The 17,132-nt window shown below is 42.4% G+C and overlaps 1 protein-coding gene across 1 annotated transcript; it reads right to left on the reverse strand.

The window, feature by feature from the left end:
* Positions 1-3,982: 3,982 nt before the first annotated feature.
* Positions 3,983-14,540, reverse strand: DUS4L (dihydrouridine synthase 4 like). Its single transcript, XM_087722329.1, has 6 exons — positions 14,348-14,540; positions 13,274-13,395; positions 11,157-11,274; positions 8,990-9,112; positions 7,474-7,700; positions 3,983-5,513 (listed from the first exon to the last, which is right to left on the reverse strand). Exons 1-6 carry the CDS (start codon positions 14,476-14,478, stop codon positions 5,263-5,265), a joined length of 972 nt encoding a protein of 323 aa, XP_087578455.1. The 5' UTR covers positions 14,479-14,540; the 3' UTR covers positions 3,983-5,262.
* Between the last annotated feature and the right edge of the window lie 2,592 nt (positions 14,541-17,132).

The raw sequence follows: 17,132 nt of genomic DNA on the forward strand, positions 1-17,132 counted from the left end.
ATAAACCATCTTTCCAAGCAGCCTCCACGTCTCCAGTGTCTTCTTCCCCACTTGGAGCTGAACCCAGAAGGACATTTCTTTCAACAGCAGAAAGCAGCCCCCAAGTCTTTCTTAGTAGATGCCAGCACTTAAGGCAGTGGTTCCCAACCTTTTTTTAGCCATGGCCCACCTAAGCCTCTTTAAAATCCTGATTATATAATTCTAACTTTACTCAAGAAGCGAACTCTACTCGTGTGGAGGAAGCCTAAAAGGCCATTAACTTGTTTTAAACAAGATTCAAAATGCCCCCCTGTAAGAGCAGCTAGAATTGTATTTGCACAAAATTGGAAAGCAGGCAAAATCCCATCAGAAGGGGAGTATAATAAAGAAAATATTAGACTCTGCAGAAATGAACAGGTTGACATTGAGAATTAAGGACTAAGAGGAATCCGTGTACTTACAGGACATGGGAGCGATTTTATGACTGGCTTGAAAAAAATGTAAATAGAAAGAAAAAGGAACAAAACATGAAATAAATATCTCAGATGACCCATAATTAAATTAGCGGGAGGGGAAATAAGAAAACACCAAAATGTAAATATGTAGGCGCAAAAATGATATGAATTGACAAATGTTAAATAGCAATTACAAGAATGTATATCTAAGAATTAATTTGAAAGGAAAAAAAAAAACTTTACAAAAAAAAAAAGATTCAAATTGTCCCCATTAAAAATCAAATTGCCCCCCACGTTGGGAACCACTGACTTAAGGAGATAAGGAGGTTATTGTAAGAGGAAGCCGACTATCTAGATGGCCCCATTCACAAACAAAGCTAATACTCCCAGCAGAAGTCCATTCAAGACAAGATATTTCAAGACCTCTTATAAGCGTGCGAGACGATATTCTGGGGAGGGGGGAGAAAACTTGGGTTTAAAAGTTTTCAAAACTATAGTGTATATGCATAATTATAGGCAAATGATATGCATATCATTTTGTAAGGGGTGCGAGAATATATCGGAAACATTCTAGGGGTGCGGGGTGTAGAAAAGGTTGGGAACCCCTGCCATACAGCAAAGTTTGATAGCTAACAAAAGCAAATAGCATTATAATGAGTAGCCCCTCTCTCAAAATCCAGCACAGGATATATAAGCCACCAGCCACACAACCCAACTCAACACCTTCTTTAGAAACACAAAGCCCATATTGCACAAATCCCAAACTTAAAAAAACAAAAACAGAACCGGTATAAGAACCCTTCCTTTCACTCAGCTAGTTGTTTAGCTGACCCAGAACTGCATGCTGTCTTTGTGGTGTGGTTTTGTTTATCAATAAACTTTCTTTCCAATCAGCCTCCATGTTGTTTCCAGCTTCTTTCTCCCAGTTTGGAGTTGAATGGGATGGATTTTCCTACCAACTCTTTGAAAGCTGGCTAGATCAAGCTAAGCAGCTTCAAACTAGAACTGATGAGGAAAATTGGGATCCCCCCCCCCAATGACATTGGTACTTTGGGGGGGGGGATCCCCCTGCATTTTTACCAACTATTATAGAATGGTTACATTTCATATACGGACTGTGTCACCTATCAATTTTCAGTGATGTTGAACAAAATACGGGGTCCTAACACTGTTGTAAGGATTGCATAGGTATTATTTATGTATTCATCGCAGTTGTTATGCTGAATAAATCTATCCACACTGTTATGGAATATTGTTATTTTTAGGAGTGCGGACAATTGCTGAGTAACATCCCCCAAATTTGTTTTTCTTTATTTGAAACTAGCTGATCTAGTCCACAAAATTAAGCTAGGTCAGAGTTGAAAAAACATCTGAGAAGGCAAATTTTTCTATGGAAACATGGACGTCTACACAAAATCACCAGGAGGAGGCTGACAACAGCTTCATTATTTTTAAATTTTTTTTTCCCATTTCAATACCTGTTCTTATTTAATAATCCCACTACCTTAATCAAATAGGAAATTCCAGATGGCTTGCATACAAAGGAATAAATAGGGCATTGTCACAATAAACAAGAAATGACACATTTTTGCAACCCTCTAGCAAAAGTCAAACATGTACCAATAGTTATTCCAATCATCAACAACTATTTGATTTAAAGGTATTTGTAAAACTATAAGTCTAAGTGCTATTGCTATCCAAAACAAGATTGTTTTAAATTGATTTTATCTGAAGGGTCCTTGGTACTCTCTGAGCTTGCTTGTTTTCTTGCAGACATTTCATTACCCAAACTAGGTAACATCAAAGTCAACTAAAATGTTAATCTTACGACCAATTTTCATTTCCCCCCCATACTATAGTTATTTATAGCTTCTCTGTAGCTTTCTATCATCCACCCATTTTCCCTGGCCCTTTTTTTTTAGTAAACGTATAGGTTTTTTCTCTTAGTGGATTGGGATTACATACCCTGGTGTAGTCCAATTGGCAAGGATGAGGACTAGTAGCTTGAAATCTGAGCTGTTGAATGGGAACATGTAGGATGGCAACAACAGCAGCTGAGGTGTTCCCAAACTAGTAATCGTGGATTGGCGCAATTAAAACTAAACTACACCTTTATTAATTATATCTCTCCATCCTTTATTCAACCTGATTTTCCATACACACTAGTTGTAATTACTCCACCCAGAAACGCATATCGAAAATTTAGGACCCCTGCCTTAAATTACAAATACAGGTAGTCCTTGCCTTACGATCCCCAATTGAGCCCCAAATTTCTGTTGCTAAACAAAACAGTTCACTGAGTTTTGGCTCATTTTGTGACTTTTCTTGCCACAGTTGTTAACTGAACCATTGCAGTTATTAACATGGTTGTTAAGTGAATCTGGCTTTCCTCGTCAGAAGGTTGCAAGTGATGACCCTGGAGCAATTCAGGCCAGTTGCCTGAATTTTGATCACGTGACTATGGAGCAGCTGCAATGGTTGTGTGAAAAACAGTCATAAGTCACTTTTTTTCAGTGCTGTAACTTCAAATGGCACGTAACAAATGGTGGTGACTCTAGGACTACCTGCACAACAGGATTATTCCAAGATTAAGAGGTGTGGCATGTACATGAAGCAACTTTGAACGGATGTAGGTTGATAAATACAATCTCATGCATGTTTATTTGATAACAAGTCTCATGAATTGACACCTGATTTTGCAAGTAGAGATAAAACTGCAGAATAAAAATTTAGGGTGGTCTTCGACCTGATGTTTCTCCAGAAAACTACTATATTTCTTTAGAAATCTACTATATTCACTTTTTCTGACCCCATCCTCCATCCGGTAACGAAAGCCGAGACAAGCTTAATGGGAATGTCCTTTAATAGCAAGACCAGACTCTCGGTGGCTGAAAGCCAAGTAAACAAACAGATAAGGACCTTGGCAGCAATTCCAACAAACCTTGGCAGCAATTCAGACAAACTCTGGCAGCAATCCAGCCTGCCAAGTTAGTTTCTCTTTAGTCAAAGCGTTGACTTCTGCAAGAAAGGCGTGGCACAAGCAGTCTTTTATAGTCTGGAGAGGAGCCTAATGACCATCAGCTGAGCGTAATTACCTCCTGTAATTGCGTAGTTGTTGCTGAGTAGTTCTTCGACGGCGTGCATCCCGGAACAACTCACTGTTGGTTTCTGGATCACTCTCCCTTGTCTCCTCCCCACTGATCCAAGGCTCGGGCGCCCCCTGGTGGCCAACCAGTTTCTCTGCGCCCTGCTCGGAGTCGGAACCCTGTCCAGGGTCCTCCACATCCTCCAGGGCCGACTCATAGGGCCCCTCGCTGTCGGAGTCTGGTGGAAACTCCAATGGCTCCTGCTGGGCCACAACATTTACTACAGTGTGATTCTCAGTCATCCAGGTCATGGTTGTCACAAAGGTGGTTTTTCAAGAGGCAACTGGACTTTCTTGCTTTTCTTTGCAGGTGTTTCGCTTCTCATCCAAGAAGCTATTTCAGCTCTCTGACGAACTATAGTCAGAGCCGAAGAAGCTTCTTGGATGAGAAACGAAACGTCTTCAAAGAAAAAACAGAAAGCCCAGTTGCCTTTCGAAAAGCACCTTTGGGACTATAGCATGATCAAAGAAATTCAGCAAGCTATGATCATTCAAATATATTCCAAAAGTACACTCCTTCCAAAGAATGATTATTATCTAGAATTATTAACAGGGGAAGTTTTTAATCAGCTCGTAGATATTAATCTCTGCTAAAAGGAATGTAGGATACTGGAAGAGGAGGAGGAGAATTACAGGTATTCCTCAACTTACAACCATTTGTAGTTACTACGGCACTGAAAAAAGTGACTTATGACTCACTTTGATGGCTATTGCATCACCCTATGGTCACATGATCAAAATTGGGATGTTGGCAACTGGCTCAGATTTATGACGGTTGCAACGTCCCAGGGTCTTGTGATCACCTTTTGTGACCTTCTAACGAGCAAAGGGAAGCCAGATTCACTTAACAACCGGGATTACTAGCTTAACAACTGCGGTCATTCATTTAACAGCTGTGGCAAGAAAGGTCTTAATATGGGACAAAAGTCACTTAACCACTGTCTTGTTTAGCAACATAAATTTCTGAGCTCAATTGTGGTTGCACGTCAAGGATCACCCGTATATGTGATTGTCATCAGTATCTTTGTATATTATAGCCATATCTATAGCTGCGCTTGGTCCAAACAAACCAACGGTCAACCTCGAAGCTGGTCTGGCCGAAACCACCTTGCAGCTTCAATGCTGCCACACTGGAGCTGAGGGATAGGGGATTAGAGATATCTGGGGCTGTGTAGTCAAAACAAAATACTTTCTCTTGGGAAGCAAGGTCATTCTCACACCTGGTCGGAGGAAGGAGGAGTGATTTGACCAGACCACCAGACAGCGCCTTGATTGGACCATGTGACCGATTGTTTGGGGTTGAGGGAAGAACTTTTAATTAGGTGAAAAATTGTGGGACTTTTCAGAGTCTGTTTACTCCAGATATGTGCCAATATGATATTGCCAATAAAGTTATTCTTTGAGGAACCAACCTGCCTTGAAGTTTTGCTTGATATGGATCTATTACTTGGAACCCCAAACATCAACTTGAGATTATGGTTCACAGTTTGCACCTATCAGCCGCCGATGAAGGCTGAATAAACCTATCGATGCTCGCTGCTTTTCTTCACCATTTGCTCATAAGAAAATGCCAACTTCGTATAAATGCACACACTGAAATCCTTGAGTAGGAAAAGCCACCGTAGACGCCCACAACTTAAGATAATAAGCTTGGTCTTCTCGTGGTTAAAAAGATCTAGGAGGCTACCGAATTCCATAATTATCTCTAAGGTAGTCCAGAACAGCAGACGTACTTGATAAAACGTTAAAAATCTTCTTTTCTTGCTTCGAAGTCACCCTCTCGAGCATGTACATTAAATGATGATGAAAGCAGGTGAAAGGGACACCCTGGTCAAGGGCTATGTCCACCCAATCCTGGACACACTGCAGAGGGGTCTCTTCATATCCTGCAAATAAAGCTGGATTGGCTAAAAGCCCTCTCGCAACCATGACGCCTACAAAAGGAAAACAAATATATTTTCAGAAAACCACAAATACGTGTTTAATTTATCCTAAAGCTGGAATGAATATTTTTTGGGATATCCACCGATAGTGTCCGCGGCTGTACTATTTTTCCCCCCCAGAAAATTTGTACTAGAAGAAGAAGTGGTGTTGATGGAAAAAAGATTAGACCAGGTTTTTTATTCTTCCTTTCCCGAGTCTAAATCTTTCCCAACCTTGGCAACTTGAAGATGGCACACTTCAAATCAGGGGTGAAATCCAGCAGGTTCTGGAGAACCAGCAGTGGAAATTTTGAGTAGTTCGGAGTACCAGCAAATGCCACCTCTGGCTGGCCGCAGAGTGGGGTGGGAATGGAGATTTTGCAGTATCCTTCTGCTGGAGTGGAGAGGGAATGAAGATTTTGCAATATCCTTCCCCTGGAGTGGGGAGAGAATGAAGATTTTGCAATATCCTTCCCCTGGAATTGGGAGGGAATGGGGATTTTGCAGTATCCTTCTCCTGGAATGGGATGGGAATGGAGATTGTACAGTATCCTTCCCCTGGAGTGGAGAGGGAATGGGGATTTTGCAGTATCCTTCTCCTGGAATGGGATGGGAATGGAGATTTTACAGTATCCTTCCCCTGGAGTGGGGAGGGAATGGAAGATTTTACAGTATCCTTCTCCTGGAGTGGAGAGGGAATGGAGATTTTGCAGTAACTATTCCCCTGGAGTGGGGAGGGAATGGAGATTTTGCAATATCCTTCCCCTGGAGTGGGGAGGGAATGGAGATTTTACAGTATCCTTCCCCTGGAGTGGGGAGTGAATGGGGATTTTGCAGTATCCTTCCCCTGGAATGGGGAGTGAATGGAGATTTTACAGTATCCTTCCCCTGGAATGGGGTAGGAATGAGGATTTTGCAGTATCCTTCCCCTGGAGTGGGGAGGGAATGGAGATTTTGCAGTATCCTTCCCCTGGAATGGGGAGAGAATGGAGATTTTGCAGTATCCTTCCCCTGCCACGCCCACCAAGCCGCGCCCACAGAACCAGTAGTAAAAAAAAATTGAATTTCACCACCGCTTCAAATCCTCAAAATGCATATTGCCAACTTTGGACAAGCGGGTATTGGTGTGGGTGGGGGGGCTTGAGAAGTCACAAAATGCAAAGGGGTCAGTGAACATGGATTGCTCACCAATCTCTTGAAGGTGATGCACATTTGAAAGAGCTGGAGAAGTTGCATGACCTACTTAAGGAGCATCATAATCCCTTATTTATTAAAAAGTTTCGAAATGCTGGGAACTAGAGGAATTGGTTAACAGTAATATTGAAGATACTAGAAGCAGAACGGTAGCCTTCTGAAAAATTCAGATGATTAACAGAGGGAGATAGATTTGACTAAATGAGCTCCTTATATAGCTACTAGCTGATAACCTGATGTTGCCTGGGTATTTATTTATCCTAATCCTATATTAGACGGGGAACCCCCTGATTTCGGCGACAATTAAATTAGTTCCAAATGTTTTCCCTGTACCCCCAGATGCTATACATTTGTCCTCAAAAATAAAGCCTTGATGAAAATGTCCGGACCAAACGTAATTTCTGACGTTGGATTTTCCCCCTTACTAGAGGGAATCCCCTTGTGGAGTACTGTGAAGCCATTACCATGGCAACTCCACTGCGCTGTACAGTAGAAGCCATTTTACGGCAGTACGGTGGAAGCCATTTTAAGGCACAACAGTCTGTATCTTAACAGAACACACACCCTGAGGAGTATTAGGGGTGTCTTACCCCCACAGTATTTTTTTCCAGAGAGTAAGTCATCTGTGTACCAAGTTTGGTTGAAATTGCTCAAGGCGTTCCAGAGTTATGCTGGAACACACACACACACACACACACACACACACACATACACACAGCATTACTAGAAACAAGCATCGGGGGAGAAAAACAATCAGAAAAACCAAGGTTGTTCTCACCATTAACTCCTGTTCTTTGATGAATGGCCTCCACATCTTTCAGGGATTTCACATCGCCGTTAGCTACTACCGGTACCGAGACGGTGTCTTTAATTGTCTTGATTGCATCGTAGTGCACCGGCTGATGCCTTTCTTCTACGCTTCTCCCATGGACACTGATCCAGGATACGCCAGCTGACTCTGCCTTTTGGCACAGGTCTACAGTTCTCTTTAGATCTCCATGGATCCTTTTGTTCCATGCGGGAGAGAAAAAAATGGTAAGCTAGTAGGTGAAAATATTTTCTTAGCGTGATAATATAGTGAAGAATTAAGAACGGAGAGGGGGAGAGAGGGAGAAATTATAGATGATATATATGTACTGGTAGTTCTATGCCCACTGCCAGGAGTTCGATCCTGACCGACTTAAGGTTGACTCAGCCTTCCATCCTTCCGAGGTGGGTAAAATGAGGACCCAGATTGTTGGGGGCAATACGCTGACTCTGTAAACCACTTAGAGAGGGTTGTAAAAGCACTATGAAGCAGTATATAAGTCTAAGGGCTATTACTATTCCTCCCTCCCTCCCATCCTTCCTTCTGTTCTCCCTCCCTCATTCTCCTTCCTGGTGGCACAAAGGTTAGAATGCAACATTACAGGCTGACTCTGCCCAGTGCCAGCAGTTCGATCCTGACTGGCTCAAGGTTGACTCAGCCTTCCATCCTTCTGCACTCGGTAAAATGAGGACCCAGATTGTTGAGGGGCAATAAGCTGACATTTGTAAACCACTCAGAGAGGGCTGTGAGCGCTATGAAGCGGTGTATAAGTGCTACCTATGCTATTGCGGTATTATTCCTGAGTAATACAAATGCCTTGATTTTTCACTAAATCATATGGTTACGAATTAAAGACCGCTTTTTAATGGATAAATTTGCAATATCTTCTTATGTAGGCAATAAATAAAGTACATGTTATTTATTTTTTCTGCTGTCCACCACATCTATAAGGCAATTCACACACATACTGTGCTTTCCCGAAAATAAGACAGAGTATGTTTTCTTTTGACCCCCGAAATAAGCGCTTGGCCTTATTTTCGGGGAGGTCTTATTATTTTTGAGGTGCAAGAGGTGGTGAGTGTGGTCACCTCATGGCTGCTGCTGTGTTGCAATACTTTCAGGGAGGGTTTATTTTTGGGGAGGGCTTATTTTAACACATGTGCTCAAAAGTCCGATTGGGCTTATTATCCAGGGAGGGAAGAGCCGAGATGGCGCAGTGGTTAAATGCAGCACTGCAGGCTACTTCAGCTGACTGCAGTTCTGCAGTTCGGCTGTTCAAATCTCACCGGCTCAGGGTTGACTCAGCCTCCCATCCTTCCGAGGTGGGTAAAATGAGGACCCGGATTGTTGTTGGGGGCGATATGCTGACTCTGTAAACCGTTTAGAGAGGGCTGAAAGCCCTATGAAGCGGTATATAAGTCTAACTGCTACTGCTATTATTTTCAGAGAAACAGGGTATATATATCTATATCTATAAAGGACTTACCGTATCTTAATAGATACTGAAAATGTGGGTTTTTCCACTTGATTTCTTACTGATCTCACCATCTCTTGTATCAGTTGTGGTCTGTTTATTAAGCAAGCACCATAGCCTTCTGCCATGGCCCACCTAGAAGAAAACAATAGAGGACCCCCGTTTTACATACCTATTGTGACCATGGACCACCAAGACTTAACCCAAGATTTAAATCCTAACATTTCTTCAAGCCTTTAAGATTAAGATTTAAGATTTAGTTTATTTGTATGCCGCCTTTCTCCGGGAGGGACTCAGGGCGGCAACAACTCAAAAGGGGAAAGGGGATACAAACACAATACACGTAATTAAAATACACAAGAGTCATACAGCCATACAAGTCGAGAGGGGAGGGGAACTCATCAACCCCAGGCCTGCCAGCACAGCCAGGTTTTGACAGCTTTCCGGAAGGCCTGGAGAGAGGTGAGGGTCCGGATCTCCACGGGGAGTTCATTCCAAAGGGCCGGAGCTGCTACAGAGAAGGCCCCCCCCCCGGGTGGTAGCCAGATGGCATTGGCTGGTAGACGGAACCCGGAGGAGGCCGACCCTGTGCGATCTAACGGGTCTATGGGAGGTAATTGGCAGTGGACCACAGGTTGAGAACCACTGACATACCACGTTACACTAAAAAGACTACTTCATTGGACATTTAAACCAAAAATATTATAAAGCTCCAATTTCCAATTTAAAGAGCCAAGGTGGTGCAGTGGTTAGGGTGCAGTACTGCAGGCCACTTCAGCTGACTGTTATCTGCAGTTCAGTGGTTCTAATCTCACCGGCTCAAGGTTAACTCAGCCTTCCATCCTTCCGAGGTGGGTGAAATGAGGACCCAGACTGTGGGGGCGATATGCTGACTCTGTAAACCGCTTAGAGAGGGCTGAAAGCCCTATGAAGCGGTATATAAGTCTAACTGCTATTCTTTGCAGCTTTACCTATTTTCAAATGTAAAGGAAGCGAATAACAGTGTACGAAAAATCAGTACAACAGCAGTTGCCTTAAGAAACGCTTCTCCATACAGTCAATACGTAGATATGCAAGATACACTAGCAATTGATGTCATAGAAGAATTTATTTGCATTTGCCTAAGCACCCAAGGATCCTTCTCCTGAATTTTCTGCCCAGGCGTAAACATATTACGTTAGAGGCATTTTCAAAAGGATCCTTTAAATTAACATGCTATCTGGGGAATTCTGGGAGTTGAAGTTCACACATCTTCAAGTTGCCAAGGTTAAGAAACACCATTTTAGACTCTGGTTAAAGCTATGGAAGTGTGTGTGTGTGTGTGTGTGTGTGTGTGTGTGTAATACATATGTATATATGTATGTACGTACGTGTATGTATGTATGTATATATATTTATTACTGATATTTATTTATCAGCACAAATACAACACAAATGTAACAAAGGCAACAGTAAAAATATTGGGTTTCTGTCTGGATGGTCTCTTATGACGAGCCGATGGACAGAGAATGGAAGCAGTGAACTTCCTCCCATATTTGGGCATACCAGGGGTTGTGACTTTAAATATATACCTTTCTCCCTGGCTCAGCTGATAAGGAGAAGAACTCTGTGGCATAATGGTTAACACATCTGCCTAAGATGCAATACAGCACAGGTTCAAATCCCAGTAAGGGTATGGCTAGCTGATGAGAGCTAAATAGCTTGAAATAGATCTATACTAGTCTCCCTTTATTTATTTATCAGCACAAATACAACACACACACACACACACACACAAAAAAAATTTTCAATAAAGATTGTGTTTTATTCAAAATGCTCTCCACTTTAAGAGCCGGGATGGCACAATGGTTAGAATGGAGTATTGCAGACTAATTCTGCCAACCGCCCGCAGATCGATTAACATCGGCTCAAGGTTGACTTAAATTTCCATCCTTTCGTGGCCGATAAAATGAGGACCCAGATCGCTGGGGGCAATATGCTGACTCTGTAAACCGCTTAGGGAGGGCTGTGAAACACTATGAAGAGGTATATATGTCTAAGTGCAATTGCTATTATATTCAGTTGTATGTTCTGTTTATTTGAAACTTGTCGGGAGGATTCTCCTTGAAAAAATACAGAGAGGGGAAAAAAAAGAGAAAGAGAGATAATTGTTTCCATTTTTTAATCTCAGGTGACTTACCTTTGTGGGCAACCGCAGTTTAAATCTATGCCATCTGCAAATGGGCTAACAAGGCCAGCTGCGTCTGCTAAAACCTGTGCTTCTTTAGCAGCAAACTGAACAATCAATGGATGGTCATCTGTAAAAAAAAAAAAAGAATTGTAATAAATAAAAATAATCTCTGTTATTTAGGAAAGAAGATGCATTCTAGAAACTTCAATGAGAACCAGTTTGGTGTGTTTGCTAGCACTGAATTCCAGCTAGGGAGAACCATGCTGAATGAAGCCAGCGATGATTTTATTCAGTACTAGCTGATAACCTGGCATTGCCCGGGTATTTATTTATAGGGGGGAAATGTTCAGACCAAATGTACTTTCTAATGTTGGATTTTCCCCCTTATCAGAGGGAGCCCCCTTGTGGAGTACTGTGAAGCCATTACCATGGCAACTCCACTGCTCTGTACAGTAGAAACCATTTTACGGCAGTACAGTAGAAGCCATTTTAAGGCACAACAGGCTGTATCTTAACAGCACACACACACCGAAGGGTTTTAGGGGTGTCTTACCCCCACAGTATTTGTTTCCAGAGGGTAATTCACCTGCGTACCAAGTTTGGTTGAAGTTGCTCGAGGCATTCAAAGGTTATGGTGGAACATACACACACACACACACACACACACACACACACACACACACACACACACACAGAGCCATACACGCGCACGCACGCGCACGCACACACACACGCACACACACACGCACACACACACACATATAGTGTCACAACCCCTGGTATGCCCCAATTATGGGAGGAAGCTAACTGCTTCCATTATCTGTCAATCGGCTCGTCACAAGAGTCCATCACGACAGAAACCCAATATTTTTACTGTTGCCTTTGTTATATACAAGTAATACAAGTACAAATACAACACACACACACACACATATATATATGTGTGTGTGTGTGTGTGTTTTTATTTGTGCTGATAAATAAATAAAGGGAGACTAGTATAGATCTATTTCAAGCTATTTAGCTCTCATCAGCTAGCCATACCCTTACTGGGATTTGAACCTGGGCTATATTACATACTAGGCAGACATCTTAGCCATTAGGCCACAGGCTCTTATCCGTTATCAGTGATATATATATTTAGAGTCCCAACCCCTGGTAAGCCCCAATTATGGGAGGAAGCTAACTGCTTCCATCATCTGTCAATCAGCTCGTCACAAGAGTCCATCACGACAGAAACCCAATATTTTTACTGTTGCCTTTGTTATATTTGTGTTTTTTATTTGTGCTGATTTATTTATTTATCAGCACAAATAAAAAAAACACACACAAACATATATATACACACACACACACACACACGTGTATATATACAAAGAAGAAGAAGAAGAAGAAGGAGAAGGAGAAGGAGAAGGAGAAGAAGAAGAAGAAGAAAGAAGAAGAAGTTAGAGGGAGAAGAAGAAGATAGAAGAAGAAGATGGATGGAACAAACAAACCAGAATTTAGTGTGAATCTGCAGTCCTATATACTAAGCTTTCTTTAATCTGTTGCCCTCCAGGTATCTTGAATTTGAATTTTTTTTCATCTACTTTTAGTTGTTCACCTCAGCTGCTTTAAAATTTAATGGCTATCTTTGACTAGAAACTCCTTCCAGTCCCAGCTATTTTACAAGGTTCTTGGTATATGGAGATCCATATTTTGGGGAACTTCTGGAGAATTAACGCTTTACAAACCTACTAAAAGAAGGCGGCCTTGATCCAAGGATAATTTAACTTGAAGAAGTAGACCGAAGAGCAATTTTACACCTGGTGTGCAACAGACTGAAGGTTTACTTCCTAGGACTACAAGGTGTTAAACTGATTCCTCTATCACACCTGGTTGGTTCCCTCCGTCTTTCTTACTGAATAAATCACTCTCGGCTTCATTGCAACAACATGCCAGGTCCAAAACCAAACATATTGTTTCATTTCTCTGTGCAATGATTCGATCCTAATCAGCGTCTTCCTGAGCTATAAATTAGATTTTGTGTAGTTTCTAAAAGGTATTTTGAGGGCAAATGCCGGAGGATTATAAACAAGGATTTTAAAAGCTCCAGAGGGGTGAGAGAATGTATACGCAACCTACCGCACCTTGGTTTGTCGTGAATTCACTGTGCCTGGCTTTCAAAGATCTGACAAAATCAGCCGCAATGATCATTGGCGTGTAGCATAAATCGCAGCCGTATTTCCTGACTAAAGTTCTGAAGGACAATCTACAAATACAAAAGCATTCGAGAGAAGGACATGATTTATTTATCCCTTTCATTAATACCGTTATTTTATTCTGGAAAACACTGCATGCAATTGGATCGTTTTATGCAGGTATTTAGTGAGCCAGTTCGGCCTAGTAGTTAAGGCACAAGGCTGGAAACCTGGGAGACGGTGAGTTCTAGTGCCAACCATAGCCATGAAAGCCAGCTGGGTGACCTTGGACCAATCGCCGGGAGACAGGGAATTCTAGATCTGCCGTAGCCATGAAAGCCAGCTGGGTGACTTTGGCCCAATCACCAGGAGACGGGGAATTCTAGATCTGCCATAGCCATGAAAGCCTGGGTGACTTTGGCCCAATCACCAGGAGACGGGGAATTCTAGATCTGCCATAGCCACGAAAGCCAGCTGGGTGACTTTGGCCCAATCACCAGGAGACGGGGAATTCTAGATCTGCCATAACCACGAAAGCCAGCTGGGTGACTTTGGCCCAATCACCAGGAGACGGGGAATTCTAGATCTGCCATAACCACGAAAGCCAGCTGGGTGACTTTGGCCCAATCACCAGGAGACGGGGAATTCTAGATCTGCCATAGCCATGAAAGCCAGCTGGGTGACTTTGGCCCAATCACCAGGAGATAGGGAATTCTAGATTTGCCATAGCCATGAAAGCCAGCTGGGTGACTTTGGCCCAATCACCGGGAGACCGTGAGTTCTAGATCTGCCATAGCCATGAAAGCCAGCTGGGTGACTTTGGCCCAATCACCAGGAGACAGGGAATTCTAGATCTGCCATAGCCATGAAAGCCAGCTGGGTGACTTTGGCCCAATCACCAGGAGACGGGGAATTCTAGATTTGCCATAGCCGTGAAAGCCAGCTGGGTGACTTTGGCCCAATCACCAGGAGACGGGGAATTCTAGATTTGCCATAGCCGTGAAAGCCAGCTGGGTGACTTACTTTGAATACCTCACCATAGGAGCACATATTTTCACGACGGCTCCCGAATGAAACAAATCAACTGGATTTTTTAGTGGAGGCTCTCCCATTTGCCTGGAGGGACCGGAATCATTAGTGTTATCAGGCCACATCTACGAAACAAAGTTTTGAAGAAGAGGACGTAAGACCAATTCCCCTAATTTCCATCGCCATCTCCTTGATTATATGCTGAACGCTCACATTCTCGAGTTTGATTCCAATGGCTGCAAACTCAGCTCCCGAGGAGCCATCTGATGAAGAAACTCTAGTTTTTCTGTTATATTTTTCACCAACATTTTTGTTTTGTCTTTATTAATCTTCAAACCCACTACTTCTCCATTTTCTTTCCCCTCCCTTTTCTTTTCTTTCTTCTTTCTTTTTCCTCCCTCCCCCTTCTTCTCTCTGGGGGAGAGGAGGAGGGGGAAGTTTCTTTTTTTATCTCTTCTCTCTTTCTCTCGCCCCTTTCTCTTTTCTTTCTTTCTCTTCTTTCTTTCTGCCCCCTCCCCTTCTTTCTTTCTCCCCTTTCTCTTTCTTTTTTTCTCTCTCTTTCTACCTCCTCCCCTTCTCTTTTCTCTCGCCCCCTTTCTTTCTTTCTTTCCTTCTTTCTTTCTTTTCTTTTTCTTTCTGCTCCCTCCCCCTTCTTTCTCTCTCCCTTTTCTCTTTCTTGTTTTCTTTTCTTTTTTCTCCTTTCTCTCTTTCTACCTCCTCCCCTTCTCTCGCCCCCTTTCTTTCTTTCTTTCCTTCTTTCTTTCTTTTCTTTTTCTTTCTGCTCCCTCCCCCTTCTTTCTCTCTCCCTTTCTCTTTCTTGTTTTCTTTCTTTTTTCTCTCTTTCTCTCTTTCTACCTCCTCCCCTTCTCTCGCCCCTTTTCTTTCTTTCTTTCTTTCTTTCTTTCTCTTTCTTTCTTTCTTTTTCTTCTTCTTTCTTTCTTTTCTTTTCTTTCTTTCTTTTCCTCTCTTTCTTTCTGTCCCCTCCCCTTTTCTTCTTTCTTTTTCTCTCTTTCTACCTCCTCCCCTTCTCTTTCTCTCGCCCCTTTTCTTTCTCTCTCTTTCTTTCTGCCCCTCCCCTTCTCTCTCTCTCCCCTTTCTCTTTCTTTTTTCTCTCTCTTTCTCTCTTTCTACCTCCTCCCCTTCTCTTTCTCTCTTCCTTTTTCTTTCTTTCTTTCTTTCTTTCTTTCTTTCGTTCTTTCTTTCTCTTTCTTTCTCTCTCTCTCTCTTTCTTTCTGCCCCTCCCCTTCTCTCTCTCTCCCTTTTCTCTTTCTTTTTTCTCTCTCTTTCTCTCTTTCTACCTCCTCCCCTTCTTTTTCTCTCACCCCTTTTCTTTCTTTCTTTCTTTCTCTCTTTCTTTCTGCCTCTCCCCTTCTTTCTCTCTCCCCTTTCTCTTTCTTTTTTCTCTCTTTCTCTCTTTCTACCTCCTCCCCTTCTTTCTCTCGCCCCTTTTCTTTCTTTCTTTCTTTCTCTCTTTCTGCCCCTCTTCTTTCTCTCTTCCCTTTCTTTTTTCTCTCTCTTTCTCTCTTTCTACCTCCTCCCCTTCTCTCTTTCTCTCGCCCCTTTTCTTTCTTTCTTTCTTTCTTTCTTTCTTTCTTTCGTTCTTTCTTTCCCCTCCCCCTTTCTCTTCCCCCCCCCGCTCTTTCTTTTGAAAAAAAACAACAACAGCAACAGAGGTAATGAAATCTCCGCGGGCATCTTTTTGCAACCTCAACCTCTGCCTTATCACCAGTGCCGTATTCACACGCGAACAATACCCACGGATGCAAAAGGCTGCCTTAAATACTTATTCTCATCCCATCTCTCCCCGCCGCCCCCCAAAATCTGCCTGCGCGGTAGAGAGAAAAGAGACGCAGCATTTGCCCCAACTTAAGAGAATGAATAACAAACTACTGTGTAAAAGGATGCGCGATCTTAACTTCTGCTAAAAACCAAAGAAATCTCCCCTTCTCGCCTCCTTTGCAGGTCTTTGCTGAAAACGCGCCCCGTTGGACAGCGCCCGATCCTGAATTCCCGCGCAAGGAAGAGATCCCAGCTTGCTCTTAATTTTAAAGCTCTACGGAAGCTCCCGTGGAATTGCTGCCGCTTTGGCCGATCGGGAAAGGCAGATTCACACGAGCTGCCTTGACTTCCGAGTTCCCTTCTTCGCCCAGGATTGCTTCCCTCTCTTCCGGGGTGGGCGTGGCCACGAGGCTTGCCTGGAGGAGTCCTAAAAATCGGGATTTTTTCCCTTTTGAGCTGGAGCCATTCGGAAAGCGTGCAGGGAGTTTTTGCACGGGACAGGCAGGGGGCGGGGGGAATGCAAAGGTTTTTGCAAGCACCTGCAGCTTGCCATTTGCAATATTATGCATTTATCCATCCCTCCTTTCTTCCAAGAACGATAGATAGATAGATAAGATAGATAGATAGATAGATAGATAGATAGATAGATAGATAGATAGATAGATAGATAGATAATAGATAATAAATTGATGGATGATAGATATAGATACAGATGAGATCAATAGATGAAATTGATAGATGATAGATACTTTTATATATATATATAGATAGATAGATAGATAGATAGATAGATAGATAGATAGATAGATAGATAGATAGATATAGATATAGATAGATAGATGATAGATAGATAGATGTAGATAGATAGATATAGATAGATAGATGATAGATAGAGATAGATAGATAGATAGATAGATAGATAGATAGATATAGACATAGATAGACAGACAGACAGATATAGATATTGATTTAGATAGATATAGATAATGATAGATAATAA

This window comes from Thamnophis sirtalis, unplaced genomic scaffold (assembly GCF_051295495.1).
Source record: "Thamnophis sirtalis isolate CommonGarterSnake01/CBP01778 unplaced genomic scaffold, rThaSir2_p1.2 scaffold_9, whole genome shotgun sequence".
NCBI classification, from domain to species: Eukaryota; Metazoa; Chordata; class Lepidosauria; order Squamata; family Natricidae; genus Thamnophis; species Thamnophis sirtalis.